Genomic DNA, 12,768 nt, shown 5'->3' on the forward strand with positions numbered 1-12,768 from the left:
CAGCAGTGCCTTCACAGGACATCTTCATAAACTAAATTTACAAACTTCGAAATCACTCAGATTAATAGGCTGGAAATATTTGAAATTCAGTGTGGAAATTAATATATGATTTCACATTTTGACCTTAGATATCAGTGGGGGCTGTTACTCAAATTTTTTGGGGGGCAAACAAACCACCCAACCCTCCCCATTAGTTCATTCGGTTGGTCGATCTATCTTGTGTCTCCTCCTCAACGCCCCACCCCCCTGCTCCTGGCCAATATGGTCGCTTCTCCTTTTGGCAAATCGGATCTTAAGACCCACTTCCTGATTGGCCGGGAGGAAAAGCAGGAAGACGATCGCTATTTTAACACAAGTGGATAGGCTTGGGCGCAGTGCTCACTCTTTTTTTTAAGCCAATTGGAGCCTCATGCTCTAAACATATGCTTAAAGAAAAACAAATAAACCCATAGAAATCCATGCGTCTGGCGCCCTGCATGTAGATTAGGGGCCGGGCACATGGATTAGGGGGGCACCCCCTAATGGAGAGGCTGCCGCTGATAGATACACTTTACCTATTAATGGCTACATGATATAAATATTTTACTTCATGCACAAATATCTACTCACATTTTTATAGACACTATTTTCTGTGTCCTCATTCTTCTGTTGGATTCTCTCTTCCAGGAAGTAGATCCTCAATTTCAGGTTAAAATTTTCCTTCTTCAGGTCATCAGCGTGCTGCGACAGCGTCCTGTAGCCGATAGACATGGTGCCTACTCCCTAGCAGCACTTCTACTACTTCCTTTTTCTAACCTTTAGCACGGTTTGCATACTGTATATATTTGTATACAAACTCTAAATTTTAAAAACAAAAAATAATAGAAAATACAGCATATTTGTGACTACGAGATCATATTAGAAAAGTTTTGTGCTGACTGAGAGCTAAAGCTACTCATTAGCCTTCTGTGCTTCATGAAGCTGATGTGTATTGAGTGTTTAGCCAGCCAGTGGATTTTGTTTTTTCTAAGTTCAGGAGATATTTTTGGAACCTTCACTAGACAACTGTCATAAGTCCATTACAGGCACAAGTGCTGAAAGCAGATACCAGCAGATACCAGCAGCACAGGCTGTCACTCTGCCATCTGATTTTCGGTTACACAGCTGTTAGTTTACTCAACATGTTCTAAGATATGAATACTTAAATTCACTATTAAAATGAACATACAACATTAACACATTCTTTAAAACATGTAATTACAATTGCAATTAAGTAGTAATTTAATCAAAATAAAATCCTAAAATATTTAAGGTTTGCACTGATTACTTATCCTTTGAAACTTTTGTTCATATGAACAGCACATAAAGCACTACAACAGAATATTGCATGATGGGGATCTGTGCAGGACAAGAAAAAGTCCACTACCTTAAAGCCACGAATATACAATCGTAAATTCGGTGGGCAAAATACTGATGAGAGCTTTTGGTCGGAAAATGTGATCGTGTGTATGCTCCATCAGACATCAAAGATTGAGAGCATGTTCTCAATTTTTTTCGGTCGGAAAAAGTTCCTATCCGAAAATGCGTTCATGTGTATGCAATTCCGACGCACATAAACTCACGCACACTCAGATTCAACTACGAGATGGAAGCTATTGGCTACTGGCTATTGAACTTCAGTTTTCTAGTCCCATCGTACGTGATGTATGTCACCGCGTTCTTGGCGGACAGAATTTGGTGTGAACGTATGTATGCAAGACAGCTTGAGTGAAATCCTGTCGGAATTCCATCGGGAAAACCACCAGAGCTTTTTCCGACCATAATTCTGATCGTGTGTACGTGGCATAAGAGTTCATATAAAACCTTTATCCAGGCATGCAGTCTGTATGGCTAAGGAAAGTTGGGGGGGTTAGCAGTGTGCTTGAGAGTGTGTGTGAAGATTCGGGTGGGCGTACTGGCCAACTATGCCCAGTTCGTTCACCAGATTTGCAATCTATGAACAGGCTGGGTTTGGGTCAAGCTTACGTTTGACCCAAACCCGAAGTTCATCCCTAGTGTACAGTATTTAGCTGTTTGTCTGGAATGCAGCTTTAACTCCAGAGGAGAGTAAAGCCCCATACACACTATCAGTGTTTCTGCTGAGTTTTTCCTTCAGATTTACCAAAACCATATAATATGAGGTCAAATCTTAGGTGTTTCAATTTGTATGCAATCAGGCAGGCCTTTGCACTACATGGTTTGGTAATCCTGAAGGCAAAACTCAGCAGAAAAAAACTGATAGTGTGTATGGGGCTTTAGGCTACCAGCCTAACCTTGTAGTCTGAAAGGGGTGCTTTGGTCACAAGAGTAAGCAGGAGAGAATTACACATATTTTGGCAGACAAGAGTTCCCATATTTGTATTTCAGGTGTGAGTATTTAGTCTTTTCTATAGAGATCAGCAATACGATGAGTATATCAAGTTAGAAATATTGAAGCTGCTATTAATTGCTTGCTGTTATGTACCTGTAAATTTTACCAAAACCTCCTAAACTGTATTTTTGACCAGCGTTTCTGTGCACACTAAGGGCACGATTTCTCTAATGCCGCGTATACATGATCGGACTTTCCGACGGGAAATGTTGGATGTGAGCTTGTTGCCTGAATGTCTGACCCTGTGTATGCTCCATCGAACATTTGTTGTCTGACTTTCCACCAACAAATGTTGGCTAGCAGGTTCTCAAATTTTCCGCCAACAAAGCTTGGTTGTCAGACTGTCCAAACGTGTGTACTCAAGTCCGACGCACAAAAGTTCACGCATGCTCGGAATCAAGTACGGGCTGGAAGCGATTGGTCTTGTAAAACTAGAATTCGTAATGGAGATATCACATGACTACTGAATTTCCTCTTTCTCGCCTCGTCGTATGTCTTGTATGTCACCAGGTTGCCATGTTCGTAATTGTTGCCCAACATTTGTGTGACCGTGTGTGTGCAAGACAAGTTGGAGCCAACAACCTTCGAACAAAAATCCATGGTTTTGATGTCAGAAAGTCTGATTGTGTGTACGGGCATTAGGCTAAACTTGCAATGTCCTGTTCATATCAGTATAATGTTCTATGTCATACCTTGTTATAACTTGTGATCATTTGTCAAAACAAATTACAATCAAACAAATGCTGCTAAAAAACGAAAGTAGAACAAATTTAGACATTTCTGATATAAAAAAGACAGCATAAAAATGTATAAATAGAATCCTGCCCTAAACTTGAGGCTAATCATAAGGCATTCGTTCATATCACACTCATCCAGTGGAAATGTTTATATTTAGCTTGGTTCAAACTAAATTAAAGAGTACATCTTTTCTGGGTGTAAAGTGTCTCTTGGTGAGGTGATGCAGGAAATCGAATGACAGCTCTTGGTCCACGGTTTATTTTGCACATATTACATATTGAGTGTTTTAGTCACCTCCCACTACTAAGTAACAAATCCCACATCACTTGAGGTTAATATCTTTCCAAACAGGCTAGTGCGGTTGTAAATACTTCTAAACAGGTGCAAATATTCCACACAGTCCTGATTTTATTGGAGGTCTTTTGTAGTATTTGAAAAGATCGCTGTTCCTTTAGACAACAGCCTGGATAACCCTGAAATACATTCAGTATAAAAATATTCCTTTCTCCAGCCAGCAGATAGAACTTAGTGCGCCCCATCAGGTCATGTGCATGCAACTCTCAGTAAAGCAGCTTAAACTTTACTTACAAACGTTTACATTTTTTTTATATTATTGCTTACACTTTTATTAATGCAGATAGAGTTTAAAACGGAGTTCCACCCACTTTAAAAACTTTTTCTCAATAGTAATATTACAGCACATATTTTCAGCAGTGGTTATTATTATTTTTTTTTTCTGTCAGCTTACCCAGATGGTAAGCATTTCCATGTCGCTTCCGCCGTCGGCCACCCGCAGATATCTCCATCATATCCAGAGGTGCACTGTCTCCTGGGAGCTTTGTGCAATAATTCCCAGGAGTCAGTGTGGATTGCCGCTTATCTTCATTGCCATCACAACGGGGCGGGCACTTTCGATGATGCTGCCTGTTGTGATGGCAATGTGAGAAGTATCCTGCTCTGCGAGCTGTGTATACTGCGCATACGCAAGTACGGGCAGTGCATGCTGGTCATTCAGCTGCACCTTATCCCGGAAGATTATGCTTGTGGGCTTCACATGCCCACAAGCAAGAAGGGAGCTGCCAAGATAGGAAAATATAGGGTACTTTTTGTTATCTAGAATCTTAAATGTAGCAGCAATTTTTTTTAAATCGGGAGTGGCATTACTGTATATTATGATACTAAGATATGCATTATAAAAAAAAATGTCAATATGTGGTTGGAACTCCTCCTTTAACATGTGGAATAGGATACAGTAGAATGCTTACAACCATTTGTTATAAAAATGGTGTACAATTAAATGTTATATTTACGCAAACAATGAGTCTGAGAGAAATTTTGTTCATACTTGCTTATTGTATTGTGGAGAGTCGGCAGATAATAATTGCGTACTTTAGTTATTAACACCAGATTCTTTATGCAATATTTCAAGGTATTGCAATTTAATTTCAAGTTGAGTCTGGAAAGGAGCTGCATCCAAAAGTACTCTGTTAGCAGGGCTCAAAATCTCAAGTCCTGAACTGCTAGCCAGGCCTTAAGAGTAATGACCTGTACACACGGTTGGATTTTCCAATGGAAAAGGTCAGATCGGATTATGTTGTCTGAAAATCCGATCCTGTGTGGGCTTTATGGGACTCTTTCCGTCGGAAATCTCAACGGAAAAAGTTTGAGAGCTGGATCTAAAATTTTCAGACAACAAAATCCTATCTGACTTTTTCCGATCGTTTGTAGAGAATTCCGACAAAGTGCCACGCATGCTCAGATTAAATTAGGAGGCCAAAGATATTGGCTACTAGCCTCTACATAGTCCCGGTGTACGCAACAAACGTCACCGCGTTCCGAACGATCGGATTTTCCGACAGCATTGTCCAACCGTGTGTATGCAAGACAAGTTTAGCACAAAATCCGGTATAAAGAGTAAACCGCGCTATTCAAACAAAAAATTTGATAATAACTACCCTATAAGCGGCAACCCTAATCGTAATACTCCGATAGCAAACTAAATAAGTGAACAGGGTGGGCTGCGCTAAAAACAAAAAAATCTATGTCTAAAGTCTAATCAAAAAAATTCAATAATCATAAAAAGCTATTTTTAGTGAAAAATTTTTTTTTTACAAATGATGAAATTGTATAAGTGAATAATGCCTTATCATCATACCAATAAAGATTATTATAGGCGAAAAATTGAATTATAAAACAAAACCAATAATGAAATTAGCAGAAATGATATACCCCTAATGTGTAAATCATATACAATAAAAGGAAAAATGAACCCACACACCAATCAAATAATTCAAGTGAGTAAACTGAAAAAAACTAAAAATGTTTTCAAAAACAACAAAAATTGTATATATTGAGACAAAAAATTGTCCAAAAAGTAATGTAGTGTTGCTTCCTCCAAAGTGATATTAAGGTGTAGGAAACCCACAAAGTCCTGTGTGTAAAAACATTCCAAACAATCCTCCACCAGTGAATAGGGGGGCCGCTTACCAGAGTTTTAGATCCCAGTGTTAGTGAGATCAACAGAGCCACAGCACAGAAGTTCTGGATGAACCGTCGCAGGCACCACACTGCTCTTGTATCCAATACGAAGCCTCCAGTCAGGAAACGAGGGTATCGTGGATCATATGGAAAAATTCAAAAAAGCACTCGCATAGCGTAAAACCACTTAGTTTTAATAAAGTAAAATATAAAATATTGCACTCACATGTACATAGAAGAAAATGATCATATGTAAAAAAACGAGCCGGCCGGACTCGTATGCCGCCCGCACTTCCTAGTTGGGCGTAGAATGCGGAGACGTCAGAACGCCTACCTCCCCTTAGCACAAAATCCGTCAGAAAAAATCTGATGGATTTTGTTGTCGGAATGTCTGACCGTGTGTACAGAGCATTACTCACCACCAGTTGCCCCACCCAACCACCACCCTGTCTCACCCCTAATTCGACCCCTAAACATGCGCTTGTTAATTACCTCATGAAATTACACTATTAAATGTTTCATGCAGAATTAAGTTACAAGAAGAAATCTTAACAACAACAACTTTAACAATATTAACAAAAGCATATCAGTGCCCATCAGTGCAGCCTCATCAGTGGCCATCACCGCCACCTCATCAGTGCCCATCATTGCCACTTCATCAGTGGCCATCAGTGCAGCCTCATCAGTGGCCATCAGTGCTGCCTTAACAGTGCCCATCAGTGCCGCCTCATCAGTGGCCATCAGTGCAGCCTCATCAGTGTCCACCAGTGCAGCCTCATCAGTGGCCATCAGTGCAGCCTCATCAGTGCCCATCAGTTCTGCCTTATCAGTTCAGCCCCATCAGTGCAGCTTATCATTGCTGCCTTATCAGTGGCCATCAGTGCAGCCTCATCAGATTCAGTGCCCATCAATGCAGCCCACCAGTGCCCATAAGTGCAGTCTATCAGTGCCCATCAGTGCAGCCTCGACAGTGTCCATCAATGTAGCCTATCACTGCATGGGAATCACAGGGAGGAATTGGGAGGAGACCCGGTCGGATCACACAGAGAGAAGATCACCCACTGTGACGCAGCTGGTGGTTGATCCTGTCTGCCTCTGGAGGAAGCTTCCAGTAATAGAGTAGGAGGGTCAGCCACTGGGTTATGAATATTTATCTGATCTCAGCCAATCCCTGTGAGGGGGTGCCCAGAAGGGGGCTGGGGAGAACATAATGCTTAGGAGATCTAGAGCTCCCTCTTTTCTGGGGCTCTGCCCCTGGGAGGCAACGTGTGGTGTTGAAGATCTGTTGCTGTCAGACCTCAGTGTTCTTGGGCGATGGATTTAAACATATCTGCAAGAGGACACTACTTTATGAAGCTGGGCTAGAGAAGGGCCCCTTTTCACTAAAGAGTGTGGGAGGGAAGATGGTTGTAGAGCTGTTTCTGAACATTGTGACTAGGACCCTGCCTAGAGCTTCAGGTGTGCTTGTGCTGTAAGTGTTATATGCCAAGGGTAGCTACAAGGACTGTGATTACTTTTACAGAGTCTTAGATGGACTTGCCGTTCTCTCTACCTCCAGCAAAATGTACGGCTGCTACTGAAGGCTTTTTGCTGGAGAATCTGTACCTGCTTGAGTTTTTGGAGTATCCTGCAACCTCACCCCTCTCGACTGTTCAAAGTACTGGAATAAAACTACAAAAAGACACCCCTAGACTGGACCTGTGTTTGTTGGTGTGCTCTGGAACTGATATCTGGCCTGTCAGCCTCTGGAGATATAGGTTATTCCCATCAACTCCTTCAGGGGTGAGTGGTACATATTTTATTCCAGCCAGTGTGATTATGGATTTTTGAACTTGAGGGATTTCATAAATGGACTTTTAAGAGGAACACTGTGGCAATGTTTCTTACAGTGAATAATGTGGGTATGCCTGTAACTTATCTGTAAAAAAATGACTATTAGAGTCTCTGTATAACACTCAAACACTGAAGGAAAGGTATGCGCTACTGAAAAATTCAAATAACAGCAAAGTGTATCATAGACCTCTAAATAACAACTTGTAAAAAAAAAAAACTTTTTCAAAAAACATTATATAGTTACATAATAAGTGAGGTTGAAAAAAGACACAAGTCCAACCCATGTGTGTGATTATATGTGAGTATTATATTGTATATTCCTGTATGTTGCGGATATTCAAGTGCTTATCTAATAGTTTCTTGAAACTATCGATGCCCCCTGCTGAGACCACTGCCTGTGAAAGGGTATTCCACATCCTTGCCGCTCTTACAGTAAAGAACCCTCTATGTAGTTTAAGGTTAAACCTCTTTTCTTCTAATTTTAATGAGTGGCCACGAGTCTTGTTAAACTCCCTTCTGCAAAAAAGTTTTATGCCTATTGTGGGGTCACCAGTATGGTATTTGGATATTGAAATCATATCCCTTCTCAAGCTTCTCTTCTCCAGAGAGAATACGTTCAGTGCTCGCAACCTTTCCTCATAACTAATATCCTCCAGACCCTTTATTAGCTTTGTTGCCCTTCTTTGTACTCGCTCCATTTCCAGTACATCCTTCCTGAGGACTGGTGCACAGAACTGGATAGCATACTCTAGGTGCGGCCGGACCAGAGTCTTGTAGAGCGGGAGAACTCGCCCTTGTAGCCAGTTTTCAATCCATGTACTCACCCTATAGTCCATGCCAACGGACCTTATTTTGTACAGTAAACGTTTATGGGGAACTGTGTCAAATGCTTTTGCAAAATCCAGATACACCACGTCCATGGACCTTCCTTTATCTAGATGGCAACTCCCCTCCTCATAGAAGGTTAATAGATTGGTTTGGCAAGAACTATATTCCATGAATCCATCATGATTACTGCTAATGATACCGTTGTCATTACTAAAATCTTGTATATAGTCCCTTATCATCCCCTCCAAGAGTTTACATACTATTGATGTTAGGCTAACTGGTCTGTAATTCCCAGGGATGTATTCTGGGCCCTTTTTAAATATTGGTGCTACATTGGCTTTTCTCAAATCAGCTGGTACCATTCCAGTCAGTAGACTGTCAGTAAAAATTAGGAACAATGGTCTGGAAATTACTTGACTGAGTTCCCTAAGTACCCTCAAGTGCAAGCCATCTGGTCCCGGTGATTTATTAATGTTAAGTTTCCCAAGTCTTATTTTAATTCTGTCCTCTGTTAACCATGGAGGTGCTTCCCGTGATGTGTCATGAGGATAAACACTGCAGTTTTTGTTACTGAAGCCCCCTGATTCCCTCATGGAGACTGAGGAGAAGAACAAATTCAATACATTCACCATCTCTCCATCCTTTGTAACCAGCTGTCCTTCCTTATTCTTCATGGGGCCAATAAGGTATGTCCTCCCTTTTTTACTGTTTATATACTTAAAGTGGTTGTATACTCTTTTTTTTTACTTTTACCTACAAGAAAGCCTATAATAAGGCTTACCTGTAGGTAAAAAAAATATCTCCTAAACCTGTACGGTTTAGGAGATATTCCCCTCGGTATGCACCGCTGACTGCAGCGGCGCATGCGCACAAGGGGATTCTCGGCTGAAAATCCGGCAATGGCCGACCGGCCGGGATGAAATCTCCCGCGCGCATGGGCGGGAGTGACGATATCGCGGCTCCGGCCACTCACAGCGCCGGAGCCGCGATACCCGGAAGAAAGTGGATCGGGCCAGATGTCGGTGCCTCGATCTAAGGTAAGTATTTCATAATGAGCTAGTATGCGGTGCATACTAGCTCATTATGCCTTTTGCTTTGCAGGTGGTAAAAAAAAAAAACATTAGCGGGTTTACTACCGCTTTAAAGGTTTCTTGGGATTTGTTTTGCTCTCCTCCGCTTTCATGTTCTATCTTAGCCGTCCTTATTGCACCCTTACATTTCTTGTTGCATTCTTTATAAAGTTTGAATGCTGATGATGATCCCTCAACTTGTATTTTTTGAAGGCTTTCTCCTTTGTTTTTATATGTATTTTTACATTGAAGTTAAGCCACCCAGGACTTCTATTCGCTCTTTTAAATTTATTTCCCAATGGGATGCACTGACTAATGCCCTTATTTAATATGATCTTATAGCAAACCCATCTCTCCTCCATGTTCTTTGTTCCCAAGATTTTATCCCAAATAACATCTTCTAGCAAGGTTCATAGTTTAGGGAAGTTGGCTTTTTTGAAATTCAGTATCTTTGTATTCCTTGTATGTTACCTATTTGTGTGATTTATACTGAAACGAATTGACCTGAGATCGCTGTTACCTAAATTGCCCCGTATTTCCACATCCGTGATCAGGTCTGTATTGTTTCTGGTTGGTGGGTCTACCATCTGACCCATGAAATTGTCCTGCAAGACATTTAGGAACTGGGGAGCCTTAGACAAATGCAGGGTTCCTTCCGCCCAGTCTACAGTATGTCTGGATATATAAAATCCCCCATTATGATGACATTTCCCATCCTTGCCGCTAATCCAAATTGTAAATATTGTATAAAAGTTTGAACGCTGATGATGATCCCTCAACCTTGTATTTTTTGAAGGCCTTCTCCTTTGCTTTTATATTTATTTTTATATTGGAATTAAGCCACCCAGGACTTTTGTTCACTCTTTTAAATGTATTACCCAATGTGATCCTTTGGCTAATGCCCTTATTTAATATGCTCCTAAAGCAAACCCATCTCTCCTCCGTGTTCTTTGTTCTTAAGATTTTATCCCAATTTATGCCTTCTAGCAAGGCACGTAGGTTAGTAAAGTTGGCTCTTTTGAAATTCAGTGTCTTTGTATTCCCCTTATGTTTCCTATTTGTGTGATTTATACTGAAGCCAATTGACCGGTGATCGCTTTTAGCTAAATTGCCCTGTATTTCCACATCCGTGATCAGGTCTGTATTGTTGGTAATCAGTAGATCAAGTAATGCTTTTTTTCTAGTTGTTGCGTCTACCATCTGACCCATAAAATTGTCCTGCAGGATGTTTAGGAATGTGTGGTTCCCTCCCCCAGTCTACGTCTGGATAGTTAAAATCCCCCATTATGATAACACTTCCGATCCTTGCTGCTAATCCAAATTGTGATAGGAGATCTGTCTCCCCTTCCTCCCTCAGGTTGGGGGGCCTATAGCATACTCCCAGCATTATTTTCCCCTTAGCTTCATTCCTTTGGAGCGCTACCCATAAAGATTCCACCTCCTCCGTAGCTCCCTTAGTGATGTCATCTCTCACATTCACTTGTACACTGTTCTTGATATATGTCAGGTCACCTTGAGGCGAGGTGACAGATGCACACCGTAGGAATCAGGAGTGCACCGCAAGGTTGTGGACCCTACGGCTGACTGCTGCGGGCGGGAGACAGGTCCCACCGGGGTTAGAGCATAAGATTCCCTGGGGCGCGGAGTCTAAGAGCCAGCAGGTGTTCACCAGAGCCTCGAGTGGTGAGGATAGACTTGGCTGCAACTGGCTCCAGGTCGCGACCCCCAGGGTCCCCCAGCTCACACTCACAGTAGGCAACAGGAGGATAGGGATGGTGAGGGACAAAGCCAAGGTTGGGGCCACAAGCAGACAGAAATAGACATGGATACGCCAAAAGGTCAGGATCAAAGGCAAACAGGGATAGTCAAAGACACGCCAAAGTCGGTAACGGAACAACAGAAGAGCACACGACAGGAAACAGGAAGCTGAACACACAAAGGAATACACAATGGTTGATCAGCCCTGTTGGCTTGCAGTGCACAGGTTAATATAAGGTTCCCTGATAGGGCCTGGGGTGGAGCCATGCTTAGAGGAGAGGTTATAAAAACCACCAGGTGGAAGTGGCTGGCTTCTTAGTCTGAACACATGAGGGGAGGTAAGCAAACAGGAAGATCACTGCATAACCATGACAGTACCCTCCCTCTTACGGGGCCTCCCCCGCCTGTGTCCAGGCTTAAAGGGAAACTCCAGATGGAACCTCCTCAACAGACAAGGAACAAAGACCTCAGATGCAGTGATCCAAGACCTCTCCTCAGGGCCCAACCCTTTCCAAAGTACGAGGTACTGAAGAATGCCTTTACGGAGCCGGGAATCCAAAACTTGGCTAACCTCATATTTTAGATTATCCTCAGAGACCGAAACCAAGGTAGGGAGAGGACTTGAGGACTAAAGGCTTTTTAGGAATGTGTAAGGGCATGAGAAGATCAGGAGCCTGAGCAGGGTCCCCCACACCCTTAAAGATGAGCTGGGCATCCATAACAGGACCACCAGACTGGGCAGAGGTCAGTGGATCCCTGAGGTCAGGTTGGTTAGAAAGTGACATGTCACAAGAGTCAAGCTGGATAGCTGCAACACAAACAGAATGCAGAGAACCCTGAGAAAAAGATTGAAAACCCCTCCTGGCCAAATGAGGTATTCTATCCAAAGGATGGATTGAGCCTCTTAAACGGGTTTGAATGGACATAGTAGCAGTAGGGTGAGGCCAGGTCACCGAAGGTGCTGAACAAGAAGCAGGAAGCTCATTGGGCATGGGCATGGGCTGGACTGGCATAACTGGTGCAGAGGTCGACTGAATAGTATTGTCAGGTGTAGCGACCATCTCAATCGCATCACAGGGCATAGCAACTGTGGAACTTGCAGACAAGTTAGCCTGGCTGTGCGTCCAAGGGAGATTAGGGACAGACAAAGGTAAATGGTTATGCGAACTGGAGTGAATGATCGACTCAGGTTCATAGGTGGCCCCTCATCCAGAGTACCACATGACCTAGAGAGTGCATCAGTCCGACTATTGCAGGACGCAGAAGATACTGGGATGGTGGTAACAGGAAGTTTCTCCTTTGGGGTACCCTTGAGTAGGCAGGAAGAGGAACAGGAGGAACCCCAAGCCGGGATCTGTCCAGCAGACCAGTCAATGTGTGGAGAATGGAGCCGTAACCAAGGAAGACCTAATATGATAGGAGATGAAGCCTTAGGTAAGACAAGGAAGGATATCCACTCCTGGTGGAGTGTCCCTACTGACATCTTAACAGGAAGAGTCTGAAAGCGGATAGGGCCCCCTGGGAGAACCGTGCCATCAATCGCCAAGACCACCAATAGTGTTGTAAGGGGCAAAAGGGTAAGTCTCATGGAGGATGCAGTTTCCCAATCCATGAAATTGGCAGCGGCTCCGGAATCCAGATGTGCTGAGACCAAACGAGAGGAAGCACCGACAT

The 12,768-nt window shown here is 42.7% G+C and overlaps 1 protein-coding gene across 1 annotated transcript in view; it reads right to left on the reverse strand.

Annotated features, from left to right (window-relative positions):
* The window catches only part of LOC143928001 (myomegalin-like), a 426,442-nt gene extending 425,463 nt beyond the window's left edge, over nucleotides 1–979 (reverse strand). The window contains exon 1 of the mRNA XM_077452562.1: nucleotides 610–979. Coding sequence (XP_077308688.1) covers nucleotides 610–750 — 141 coding nt within the window. The 5' untranslated portion in view covers nucleotides 751–979. The remainder of the gene's footprint in view (nucleotides 1–609) is intronic.
* Between the last annotated feature and the right edge of the window lie 11,789 nt (nucleotides 980–12,768).

Source organism: Lithobates pipiens, unplaced genomic scaffold, assembly GCF_037356315.1.
Source record: "Lithobates pipiens isolate NorthernLeopardFrog02 unplaced genomic scaffold, aLitPip1_a1.2 Scaffold_23, whole genome shotgun sequence".
Taxonomy (NCBI): Eukaryota; Metazoa; Chordata; class Amphibia; order Anura; family Ranidae; genus Lithobates; species Lithobates pipiens.